This window comes from Cydia amplana, chromosome 12 (genome assembly GCF_948474715.1).
Source record: "Cydia amplana chromosome 12, ilCydAmpl1.1, whole genome shotgun sequence".
In the NCBI taxonomy this organism is placed as follows: domain Eukaryota; kingdom Metazoa; phylum Arthropoda; class Insecta; order Lepidoptera; family Tortricidae; genus Cydia; species Cydia amplana.
In genome coordinates, this window is record NC_086080.1 from 3,322,381 (window position 1) to 3,336,701 (window position 14,321).

At 35.3% G+C, this 14,321-nt stretch overlaps 1 protein-coding gene across 1 annotated transcript; it reads left to right on the plus strand.

The window, feature by feature from the left end:
• Nucleotides 1-236: 236 nt before the first annotated feature.
• Nucleotides 237-13,374, plus strand: LOC134652693 (spermatogenesis-associated protein 22-like). Its single transcript, XM_063507856.1, has 4 exons — nucleotides 237-245; nucleotides 574-682; nucleotides 1,467-1,605; nucleotides 13,210-13,374. Exons 1-4 carry the CDS (start codon nucleotides 237-239, stop codon nucleotides 13,367-13,369), a joined length of 417 nt encoding a protein of 138 aa, XP_063363926.1. The 3' UTR covers nucleotides 13,370-13,374.
• Nucleotides 13,375-14,321: the final 947 nt, after the last annotated feature.

Consider the following 14,321-nt stretch of genomic DNA (forward strand, 5'->3'; position numbering starts at 1 on the left):
TAGTCTTTCAAAAGTCATGTTGTTTCGTACTTCATTGATACTGAGCTTTGAGCATGCATGACTGAGCTTTCTTGATAATATTAATTCTGTAGCCGCGATGTTGATTCGGCCTTCAGTTGGATGCAATATCCGTAGCTTTGTCTTGTGAAAAACCTAGTTTTCGTATTGAACCAAGAAAAAAATAGGTTTAGGCCTTATATCATAGATTAGATTTAGCTTTATGATCTAGTGAAAGAATGTTCAGAGTAGACATTTTTTAATAAAAAAATTAAAAACTGAAACTAAAGCTTTATTTATTTTCTTGAGACACAGGGACACCTACTTTGAGAGCCAGGAACCAATGCTATGTAACCACTCAAAGTTGCAATAAACATTATTTTATTTTTATTTTATTTAGTTAGTAATCATCAGTTGTAGAGATAGTGCCTAAAACTTTCCAACACATTAGTTATAACCCAAACACTATCCATTTCATAAATTAAATACTAAATTGAAACCGTCCCACATTCAATCTGACAACCACAGACAAAAAATTAATCGAAGGCCTTATTTAAATGAATGGTCTGTGTCTAGGCATTACACTGGAGCGGGCCTAGGGCCTTTTCAGGCCCCATCGAAAAGGTTCTCAAATGGCACAAGGCGCTACAAGACATTGGAGTGTTGATTATCTTCGAGATAGTGGGTAAGTATCTATTGATTAAAGGATGACTCACGCTAGACCGGGCCGGGGCCGGGCCGGAGCTTCCGGTGCTTCGTTCTCTATGGAAAGCACCACGTGATCACCGATCAGCCGTCATAGAAACTGACATGTCGGACGCCTTGACCCGGGCACGGTCCGGTCTAGCGTGAGTCATCCTTAATAGTTTCGTAGAAAACCCCCATATAGCAAATTTCATCGAAATCGTTACAGCCTTTCCGAGATCCCGGAAATATTACACAAGAATTGCTCGTTTAAAGGTATAAGATTTCCGCTCGTATAAGATATCTTCGAACTCGACTAAATGTGCAAATGGCAGACAATTCTCAAATATTCCAAAATTTCTGGAATCTTTCATGAGAATTTTCGCATTCAGTCTGTTTTATAATGTTTTGAGTATGACACTAGAAATATTTATGAAATTTATATATTTATTCCGAATCCGAAGTATTTTTGTTCATAAAAAACCGGCCAAGTGCGAGTCGGACTCGCGTTCCAAGGGTTCCGCACATTTAGTCCGACTCACGCTTGACTGCACATTTCGAATAGGTTTTCCTGTCATCTATACTTAGGTAAATAACTATTTGTGTATTTTTTTTTCAAAATGTTAGACCCAGTAGTTTCGAGATAAAGGGGGGATGGGGGGAGGACAGACAGAAGTTGTTTGCCTCTGGTGTAACAATTAGCATTTTGGCGGTTACTACGTTTTCGGTTTTTATTTGCCATCGATAGATGATATACCTACGTTCTAATATTCTAATGTTTTCAGCAAAATGCGTGAGCATCCAGCCAGGTACACCTTGCTCAAAGAATTTGGTGATAAGGGATGATAACGGGCCGGCCATGCAGGTGGTTTACTACGAAATAGACTTTCTGCTGCCAGAGCTTAAGCCTCCGTGTACTGTCAGGTAAGTTATGACACTAAAACCCGGTTAAGGGCCTACTAAAGCCGCGTCTGCCGCTTCGTAAGCCACGCCCGCTAGTTCTTCCCTCCCCGCTAGCACGCACACATGGAAACGCTCTGCGCCGCAGGTGAATGTTGTGAGAGCTTTAGCTCCATCTAACGTTAGAAAAGCTAACTAATACCATTATACGCGGTCGGCCAGGAACAAATTCGGATAGTCAAAGACACTACGCGATTGAAAGAGACGGACACTGTCATTATCACGCTGTTACGAGGGGTGTTCAAAATATTCTCGGTATGAGAATGAAAACAAACAAGTACGAAAAGTTTGATATTTTTATTTTTCAATATACTCCCCCCCTATGTTCATACACTTAAAAGATCGATCAATTATTTTTTTTAATCCTGCATAAAAATATTTTTTATCTTTGGTGTAAAAATGCTCCTCCACTGCCGCCTTCAATGCTTCATCATCGGAAAATTTATTTCCACGCAGATCCTTTTTAAGATTGGGGAACAAAAAGAAGTCGCTGGGGGCTAAGTCCGGACTATACGGTGGGTGAGTAACAGTTTCAAACCCACATTCAACAATAGCTGCCTTGGCAATATGAGCAGTATGGACGGGGGCGTTGTCATGCAGAAGCATAACACCTTTGGTTAACTTTCCTCGCCTCTTTTCTTTGATTGCATCCTTTAATTGACGTAGAATGTTAGCGTAGTACTGTCCTGTGATATTTACACCTTTTTCTTTATAATCGATCAGTAATACTCCTTCACAATCCCAAAATATCGTGGCCATGACCTTGCCAGCTGAAGGGATGACCTTGAACTTCTTGGGATGAGCTGAACCCTTAATGTGCCACTGCATGGACTCTTGTTTACTCTCTGGGTCATAATGATGAACCCAGGTTTCATCTCCAGTAACTATTCTTTGCAGCACCTCATCAGGATTTTCACCGCACAGGTCAATAAAATCGGAACAACAAGCTACACGCATGTCTTTTTGAAGCCGAGTCAGCATTCGCGGAACCCATCTTGCACTTACTTTTGACATATTAAGATGGTCATGGATAATATCATGTACGGTACCAATAGAGAGATTGGTTACTTGTGCTATAGATTTTACCTTCACTCGACCATCTTCCAATATAAGTTTTTCCACTTTATCAATATTTTCTTGTGAAGTAGCTACTACAGGCCGGCCAGGTCTAGGGTCGTCTTCAACACTCTCCCTTCCACGTTTAAACTCGCTTGACCACTTTTGAATGGTAGATAGGGCTTGCAAATATTCGAAACTTTCAGATATTCGAATATTCGACTTTTTCTGACGACGTATTCGAATATTCGAATAATTATTCGAATATTATAAAAAATATGAAGAGGAACGAGAAATCGGTTTATTATCGTTTTATTCAAAAGCTTTTTTCACATATTGCTAAAACTAAGGATATTTGGCAGAAATCCACTTAATTGACTAGATTTTATCATCCTACTATTTATAAGATGCCCACATTTATAAAAACAAGTAAAACGCCAAAATTAGACGTATTTAATATTTCTAGATAAAGCTTATTATAAATGCGTCGTTGCGTGAAATAATATAACTTTAACCATCCAAACACCTAGGTATGTAAGATATTTTTTTAGTAGGTAATTATTTTCCGATTTAAATTAACTTGTAATCACACAGAGGCCTGTAAAAAGGCCTTTAATTTCATTGTATTTTGAATCTTTATTGACTTTATTTGTTTTGGCAAGTTTTTATTCCTAATGGTCGGCTAATTATATAATATTGGAATATTTAAGGGAAAAAGTTAGTTGAGTACTGGGTGGATTATTCGTCAGCTAAAGGTGCATGGTTAGATTACCAAGTTGGGCAGGTTTGGTATGATTAAATTTGAGAATTGCGATAAGTGGCAAGGTTTAGACTTCAAAAATTCGCTTAACGTACGCTTGTACTGAATAAACAGAATGACCCTTTAACTTAAAACTTACGCACCGTAAAAATAACATACTTTTTGATTTCGTTTTCTTTCAAATTGAGTTAGGTTTCACTGTATTCACGAAGTCTATCGAGAGGAATACAGTAAAAATATTATTTCCTTCGTATTTGGGTACCTACCGTTCCTCATTCACTGTAAATACCCGTAATACACACAGAAACTGTAACTACAGCGGATGACATAGATTTTTTTATAGTAATAAAAAATATTCGAATATTCGAAACCTGAGCGGCCGAATATTCGAATATCAAAACAGGTCGAATATTCGACAAATTCGAATATTCGAATTGCAAGCCCTAATGGTAGATAAAGAAGGAGCAGACTCACGGTAAACACAATCCATTTCCTCTTTTATGGTTTTTTGATTTTTACCCTGTTTTGTCAAGAATTTTATCACGCATCGATGTTCTAATTTAGTTAACATTGTCAATTCCCACATGATGTTCATGTTTGTTCAGCAATTGCAGAAAAACAAAAGAACATCTCGGTTCGAATTATACTTTTTTTTAATGTCAATGAATAAACCTTAGCGGCCAGTAACGAAAGAAATTTTAGAAGAGGTTGTAAGATATCAATACCGAGAATATTTTGAACGCCCCTCGTACGTAGACAAATACGATAGGTATCTGATTCTTGTGAAATTTTGTAAACCGTTTTACAATTCTATTATATGGAATGAATATGAACAAACATACGTGTGCGGCGGCGCGTTCTCTAGAACTGAACGGCGCTTAAAGCCTAGGCATTCCTGGAATAGGAAGCTTTACCCCACAAATCTTCGTGTGTCGGCCTGAATCGAGTTGCATCGCAATATCAGCAAATCCTAGCACTGTCAACACCCCAGGCAGACGCAATTGCCGCAGCTCATTTCATTTGGGCAGCGAGTCATATTTCACTGACCTACTTCCAATGCTGACGGCATTTTGATTGCCAACCGAGTATTCGCCTCGGACTAAAGCATTACAGAGTGCCTTAGATTTCTTAAGATCAATAGGTAATGTGAATTCTTTCGATTTCATTCTTCATTGTATCTCCAACCCAATATTGCGCATAGTCCATACTAGTTAATCTTGCGTGAAGGTGAACTGCTGACAATATAAGAGCCTCTGTTTAATAGCGCAAAGTATAGTTAAGGTTTATAAAGTTGACGAAATATAAAGTGAGCAGATCTTGTTCAAACTTGTTCGAGAGATCGGCTCACTTTATATTTCGTCAAACTTACCACCAGGCCGCGTAGCCAACGTGCCAATCGCTAACGCTCCGTAGCGACCAAAACGCAACTGTCACTGTCGCACTAATGTGGAAGAGTGATAAAGAGACAAAAAGCGATTCGATGGCGAATCGCAAGCGATCGTCGTCTTGGCTAGGCCAGGTGGAAGACCCACTAACGCGCAAGAAAGCATGAGTTGTATACTATAGGTAGGGGAAGTCCGGGAATAGTGAACACCTTTACCTTTGACTTGACATAACAGAAAAATTTAACGAGGAAGAAATGAAAAAAGTATCAATAATAAGTCTTTATTTAATAATCTTTTAATTTAAAACAACACTAGCCTCCAATGTTTAATAGTTGCTGCAATTTTGAACGAAACGTAAAAAAAGATATTTTATTCGCTTTGCCCAGGGTGCCGGGCAAAGTGAAACAGGCCCCCGGGCAAAGCAAATATTACTCATAAAATCTTAGTGAACTTAATAACTAAGTGAAAATTAATCAACATAAGATCATTTCAATAATATTAATTAGAAAAAGCTGTCACAAGTAACTTTTGATATATTTTCACTGATTTCATAAGCATAAGTCTTCACGGCATTTCTGAAGACATTTTAACACAGCGAATCCACGTTCTGATAGCCATTTCCATGACATCTGATAGCCAGGAGTCATTATCGATCTTTTTTTGATATTTATATACCATCTGTAACAAAATATTATCATTAAAAAAAATTACCTAATAAATTCAAAGTGAACACGCTATCCGCTTTGCCCGGTCCACTTTGCCCATTCAGTCAGTTAAAGAAATTAAGAATAAAAAAAAAATAACCTTTGGATTGTTTTAAAAGAAATGCGTTGTAAAAGGAAGATACTTTAATAAGCAATAGAAGCATCTTGAATTAAAATTCGAGATAATTACTATGACAAAATAACATACAATGTACTTACCTTTCAAAATCGAATATTTTGCACTAAAACACATTTTGACTCCTCACCGACGACGCTCACAGCGACCGCTCCCTGTGACGCTTGCCGCTCATAGAGCGAAGGATCTTGAACATTATATAGGCGCGTGGTGCGACAAACTCGACTAGTTTAGGATTGGGAGCCCGAATTCGCTTTGCCTGGGGTGTTCGCTTTACCCGGACTTCCCCTACTATAGATGGCCCACCTTGGTTAATGGAGTGAAACGTCAGTAAACAGTATAAAATTTAAGTTTTCGTCTAGGGCAGACTTTTCAACTTGCACGGTCTCTATACAACTTCTAATTTCTACATATATTCTTATTTGTCCCCGCCGGGCACAGATATAGGTGCATTCATATGAATCATTCCCACCTGTCCTGTCTCAAGTGGAACGGGACAAATGGGATCCTAACCTAATGTCGTTATCTTTAAGCGCAGTAATGGGGCTCACTGGATATAGTAATCTTTTTTTTTACTACAAGTTTTTTTTTCACTAAATAAACGAGGCGAGGGCTCGCTAAGCAATAGAAGTAACTTACTCAGATTCCGAACTCGCCACAGTACACAGATTAAAAGACCACTGCATAGTGACAGGCTTTATGCACAAAGAAGTTTTACTTTTGACTCTGACTTGTAGCGGTTTCTAATTTTATTTGTAAAATTCCTGTTAAAGCTTGGTTTTCTGTAAGTTACGAAAATTGCGTTTGCGTTTGAATAAAATAAGTAAGCAATGATTTGAATATCTACCAGGAAATATCACGATTTTAGCACATCACTTCCGCGAAATAGATTGGCTAATTTGACCAAAACGAGAAGGGGATTCAAAAGTACTATTAGCATAACAGTACTTATAATTGTTTGACGTTTTTGTCAATAATTATAGGATTAAACGAACTTACCTGAAGTGAAGTTCAATCCTGATTATATGAAGTATTTATTTCTGGATAATTAACAATGTAGTACATCTCGCTCGCTTGCCAATGTACGCGAATTTAGAGCCGCCATAAAAGAAAAAATCACCAACTGTCACGATGACACTTCATATAGTTTAGAGTATTCATACACTAATTGGGAAGTAACCATGGATCCATGGTTACTCGAGGAGGGTGGGGATATCCCTTATCCAGAAATAAATACTTCATATAATCAGGATTGAACTTCACTTCAGGTAAGTTCGTTTAATCCTATAATTATATTCGTATTTATTTCTGGATAATTAAAAATGTAGATGTTTAGAGAAGAGAATTAAATAATTTGTAAAAACCAAATATCTCAAAAATCTACCCAAAAACAAGCACTTGTCTTTTTGGTAAGAATATACATATATATCTATATATCTATATATCTATAATGGATACCTATCTCTATATATCATCAAAGGTAAACTAAACATAAGTTGCTATGAGACATCTTAAAGTAGATCAATGTTAAAATAAAAATTCTCCTTCCTATGACATGGGAATTATCAACAATAAAATTAGAGTCTGCTATTTTAATAGGTAAATACTTTGAGAATCAAAGATTTACTGTATACAAAATTTTGAACATGTAACATAAATAAGTATCTAACAAAAGTAGCAGACTAGTTATCTGAAGCATCCCTCCATTATATTAAAACATTAAATTCACTGGTGAGACCTGCCCTTATGATCTTTACCTTATCCAATGTGAGACATGATAATTATCATATGTAAAGAAAATATAGAAATATTATTACCCCCTCTTTTAGTACTAAATAGCATCTAAGTAATGTATGATATATAAATATAAAGCCTCCATAAAAGAAAGAAGACATGTGAATGGCTACTAAAATACCTTGTACTTTCTTGTTACTTGTCTAAGATACGTAAGACAAGGTTTTAAGACATTATGATGCCATATTTTTCTCTTATATTGTATTCGTTTATTCCAATAAATACATAATTTCATTTTATTAAAATTGTGTCAATAGTCATAGGTTCTGGGCATCACCCAGTAAGTAAAATCTTGACACTATTAATTTTTCTTAGCTAAGGTCTTCAAAGAGTTTTGCTATTCTAAGTAAACATAAAAATAAATGTACTAGCTATTTGTTGAAACATGAAGTAACTAACCCTGTAATCTTAGTTTCAAATTCTCAAGTTGATTTATTATTCGTGTCATACACCCTTAAATATACTCGCATTGCTTCTCATGCATGCAATTAAGCGTAATTGATTGCATGTCCATATTCTAATCCGAATAAACTTTTCTTTCCCCGTTTGGAGAATCTTGAGACATGTTTGGAGCTGTTTAAACTAAATATAGTAAATTTGTTACTACATGGTGACTTAACACCAGATAGTTTACGTTAGAAGGGATTAAGTACCCTTATTTAAAATATTGTTAAGTACTTAACTAAGCTAAGTAAGTATTCACTTGCTTACTTGCTAATTATGCTAAACGGGGTATTACCAATTATATAGCCTACACTTAAAATACGATAAATTGCTTTCCTAGCTACAACAAGTTTCACTTTGTATTATATTTTAATAATTTATTTCCTCATCATCATCATCCTATCAGCCATAGGACGTCCACTGCTGGACATGGGCATAGGGAATATTTTATTTAAGTACTTATTATAAATATCTAGAGGTACTTATATAAAAAGATGATCCTGTTGGGTAACATTCTTTCAATTATTTGTTCTAGTATTTCTCACCACTACAGAATCTAACAAAATAAGCAGTTTAAACCAAAACAACATGTAATTAGGTAAAATAATGTAAAACATTTATTTAGGGACTGTGTGAATTATAAAACCACACATATGTATGTGGATCGGTCTGTGACGTTTCGTGTATTATCCCATAATAAAAACCGCAAATCACTTGTAAGTGACATATGTTCGTACTTCGTATGTTGTACATATGCATACACCTCGAGAATTCTAAATAGGTACTAAGAAAAACAGAAAATGACTATTTATATAACATAGTCATGAGTTATTATGGATCGACAGTTTGTCTATAATGCTCTGTTAAGTGCCCAAAAATATCTTCATAGATCAGCTTGAACAGTCGTAAGACTGCTGAGAGGTGTAACTATCTATCCACTTTCTGTTGGATCTTTCTGATCATATTCGTACAGAGAGTATAAAGAAAAGCATATAAATGCAACAAAATGATCTGTTGTACATTTTATTATACTTTTGAAATTGTTTCAATTCACTACTGATTATTTATACATTTATAATTGATTAATTAGATCATTAGAGATAAAAGAAAAATATCTATTGCTCATTATGGCATAAAATGGGCATAAAGCATAATTTTACTTTCGGAATCCAATCCTTCTTTCATTTCAGCTCTACTATTGATAATTGTCTCCGATGGACCTGACCCATTATCATTAGCCCCCCAACCGTTCAAAGTAAATTTACAGTACCAAGAGGTATCAAACATTCTAACACAAATATAAATAAATACGTAAGTAATTATATTATCTTCATTTTATGTTTTGGGCTTAATTTGGCTAAGCCCGTTACTGTTTTAAAAAGTCAAGGATTCTGCTATAGAGATTTGTTACTACACTACTGTTCAAAAGTTGGGAAATGTAATATAGCTATTACATACTTACCTATAAACCTAACTAATTATCTACCTACCTACCTACTTATATTATATTACATACCAACCTAACCATTTCTCTTTCTTATCACAAATGTATTCAAGTCTGCCATTTAATGGGCATGAACTTGTGCTAAACTGAACCCTATCATTTTGTAAAAGGGTTCCAAAAAATAAATAAATGTTACCACTGGCTTATAAAGGTCTGAAAGTTTGATAAATAAATGAGTTTGAAGCGTTGGGCTATAATTTAATTGATATTAAATATCCATCCAATGGCTGACTGATTAAGATTTCATATGTAGGTATAGTTTCGGTATTGTATCCTTGTTCACCTACAGTCTTGTATTTTATACAACATACTTCTCATTATCTTACATTTGAAAGTAATAATAAACTCACTTAATTCAGTATATAATATCTTTATATATCTTTTGAACATTTTCACCGAAGGCAATTGGGCTTCAAGAACTTAAAATTCCCATGCTCAACTGACTGAGCTATCCGGGGACATTTCATAATTTTGTTCACACTATAATTGTGACATTTTGGCTAAAATAAATTAGTAGCCCTTGAAGGGTTATGTTATGATGTTATGATATTAGAATTTTTTAGTAAACTTGTATGGCAATTTACCAAACTGCCTGAAAAGGGAACAAGTTATCCATATTCACACAATATGATATATTATTATGAAACACGCTCAAGCTATAGTAAACTTGTAAGAGTGAAAAAAGTATAAGCCATTAACCCCAGGATATGACCTTCACAATAAGGCAGTGGTTTGGATCTAGTCCTTATAAAGGCTGTTAAATAGCATTCTTTTGTACACTAGTATGTGTGTGCTGTACACTGCCACGGCACTTATTTATTTTATTGTATTAGTGCAGGTTACAGAAGTTTTGATTAGCAAAGAAATAATAAAAATGGTAGGCCATTCTTAAGCCTTAAAAGGGTTCAGCATATATTATAAATGCTTAGCATATACATTAATCCAGAGGCATTATTCCAACAGCATCCAGAATATTGTTACTATTTGTAAACAGTAAGTAGATGCTTAATTAGCATACAATTTGTTTAATGCCGCTAGCGGGCTTGCTAATGACAGAATATCATCTATATCAGAATATGCTTGTAAATGATACAGGATCACATCCATGAGTGTGACGAAATTCATGCACTGAATTTCAAGTGCTAATGTCATTATAAGAAATTATTAGGTAATACAAAACAATTCACAAATGTAACGCTGCAAGTGTGATTGGGGCCTTTGGACCCGGCATGGCTCAGAACAGGTTTTAGTTCTTAAGTTTTGTATGTACGTATTTATATTATTGAAATAAAAAACTTTTCCCATTCACAAATTATCATCCCACGGATGAGGTGTTTCTTCACATTTAATCCATTTTATTATTGAATAGTGATACTCGTGCTCGTCCCACGGACGAAGGGCTCCTTGCTATGCAATAAGCATTATATTATAGTCAAAGTGAGTTGAAAAAGATCTGACCTTCGTTCCACGAACAAAGCACAATGTTGCCACGCAACATGTGGATATTTTCAAGCCAACATTTCAAACAATGTCCCACGGACCTAAGTCTATGTTCTCTATAGAACGAAGCACAAAATGTCGCTACGCGATATGTGAATACCTCCAACAATGTCCCACGGACATAGACAAGCTCGTCACACGAGAATGTATAAAAACTTTGTATAGGTACTCTATAATAAAGTGAGGTTAAGTATGTAAATATCTTTAAGCCAACACCTCGAACAATGTCCCACGGACATAGACAAACTCGTCACACGAGAATGTATAAAAACTTTGTACTCTATAATAAAGTGAGGTTAAGTACATGACTTGTATCAGAAGTCCAAGTTTCCCCACGGGAGCACTCTTAGCACCTTCTAGCTGCAAGAATTTAGAAAATGAAAACTACTTTTGTTTACTAGCTGACAAATGCTGTCCGTAAAGATGTACAAGGCTGTACAATGTACTTACCACAGTCCGTGGTACTTACGTTGCGATATTTACAAATTTCATTTTCCATGTACACATTGCACTGTATATAGACCTTTTAGGTATAACTGCATGGAAAAAACTAGTAATTACTCGATAAAACTTAATTTTTAATAACTATGCGACAGATGCGTTACGGCGCGCGCAAAATATATGAAGTGTCATCGTGACAGTTGGTGATTTTTTCTTTTATGGCGGCTCTAAATTCGCGTACATTGGCAAGCGAGCGAGATGTACTACATTGTTAATTATCCAGAAATAAATACGAATATAATATATTATTATTTATAATATGTATTAGTCAATCAATGATAATCACAAAATCAAAATAAAAAAATAATAAAAAAATAATAATAATCACGTACACGCAATATTTTTTTTGTTTGTAGCCATGAGTGATTGTTTTTGAGTTAGGTATGTTTCTAAAAGTTTACCATCGCATTTATATTTTTCCTAAAATTAGAACGTCATGCATTATTCAAAAATTACATGTTTGCTCAATCTGATTCTAATCGCGGTTCGATTATTATTATGAAATGATTGAGCATCTAAATGCCAATTACTCAGTCGTTTCATAAATTGATTATCAATTTGTTGTATAACATCAATATGTGTGCTAGAAATGTACGGTACATTTTTAGGCGCTTTGGGCGTATTCGTTTCAATGAATTGGATAACATTGGTTAGTCGATACCGAGTTACGGCTGCCTCATACGATTCTCACGTAAGTACGTCGTGTATGTGCAGATTTGAACCGACTTTGAGTTAATGGCTCGTACAATTTAGGAGCTAAATTGTTCAGTTAATTTCTTAAATGTGGAAGCATTCATAAAAACCAAAATGTTGTAATGTTTGTTACATAATTAAAGCCGGAAAAAATTGTTATCTACAATCTACAGCATACGAGTATGTAACAATGCAACTAAGGAACTGATTAGGTCTATATATTTTTTTTAAACTGAAGAAGGGAAATTTCAACTATGATTTTCTTTTAAACACACATTTTTTATAGCGATTGTCTGTAGAAGTTAAAATTTCCGGACAATAACACCCACTTGCACCATCCCATTAACCCGTGGTTATGCGGTTAAACCGTTAACCTAGTGTCAAATTGTACTGGTAACCATGGTAACTCCTGGTTTAACCGGTTAACTCCGGGATAGTGAATGGTGTATGTGGCCCTAAAGGGCTAAAAAAGCTTTTTAAAGCGTCTTTAGCATCAGATGAAATTACAGCAAAGTTATTGATATTTTTTGACCGATAGTTAATATCTACCATTGATAGGAATGATGACACATGTTGAATTTTATAACAAAATCTAGTAAAATAGATAGTAAATGAGCAATTTATCACAATAATGTGGATATTAAAATAAAATACGGAAATGTTACAAAAATACAGGACCTGAAAGTTTCAAAATTTGAGTTTTTTTTTAACTTCCAAAAACGATAAAAGTAAGGGTACCATTCGATTCCAAAAAAATATTGTACAGCAACTATATACATAAACGCAATATTTCACGGACAAAAACGCAATTTTCTTCTTTTTGTCCATACAGTCCATACTACAAGATGGGATCTCAGGGACCTTGACGTCACGTTCACTTGTCCTTTTGTTCAGGGCGTTTCGCGAGTGAAGTGCGACTGTCAGGCTTTGACTATAATTTCTGACTTTTGTATTGCTTTAATGCAATGGGTCCCATAGAGACATTTGATCCTAAAAACAAACCCGATCGATTGATACCGTGAATGAAAATTAGTCATGTAGCCTATTCCATACATTCATTATTGTTTATAAAATAACCGATTTATCTATAGAGTGGTGGGTCGCATGATGGCGGGCACATGTCGCCTGCAAGCGTTCAGCGTGCGGCCGGCGACGGGCGACGACGTGGCCACACTGTCGCGCCGCGCCGCGGTGGCTAGCCACCATGTCGCCAAGCTGTGCAAGGAGTACGGAGCAAGCGACAACGTGTAGACTGATTACTGCGGGCTCAGCACGGTTCCATTTTTATCGACTATCACTATGCCCGTCACTTTCGCACTTACATACTTGTGACAGGCATGGTGATAAACGATAAAAATGCTACCGTGCTACTAGGGCTGGTTAATCACAGTTTTTATAACATTAATGATAGTTCGTTTCCTAATTTGTCCAAAAATGTTACAAAAAGATGTGTAGTAATTGAGCAATCGAACCGTCGTTTTAGTGTCTCATAACATTGTTTACTGGAAGGTACAATTTTGTTTTATAAACAGCCCAATATGTTTTCTAGTAAGTATCAAAATTGTATGGCTGATTTTGTGTTACTTATACATATTTATCTCCTAATAAATTACACGTTCAATGAATTTAAGAATTTCAACCTGATTCAATGTCTGTATTCGAATATTTTAATATTTCGTGTTTTCTCTTTGCTGAAATTTTAGATAAAATATTTACGTAAAAATATTTTTTCTTTTATTATTTTGTAGTCGTCTTATTAGTCTAGTGTAAAAATTTATAAAATTGAACGAAAATAAGCAGGTGATAGTTCGCATGATGGCGGGTACATGTCGCATGCAAGCGTTTATTTTTTCTAAGACAGCAGCAAACTTCTAAAATGATAAATAAAATCAAATATTATTTTGTAGATTTTTGCCTAGCATGAAAAAAAAACAACAGTTGTACTAAGTATATTGTATAAATATTCATAATAACATTAATTACACTGCTACCTACATATGATCCTATAGACAAGCGCCGGCTCGCTTCACGCGCCGCTTCTAATGAAGTTGATTTAGATATCACTGGCAGTCATTTTGTTGTAAACAAATAGAGGTGATGAGTAGAAAAACAATTCTTATGCAGTCGTTCTTTATATTGTAAACAGGCGTCCCGCCCCGGCTTCGCACGGGTAGTTCAACCAATTTAAACAAAACCTTTACAA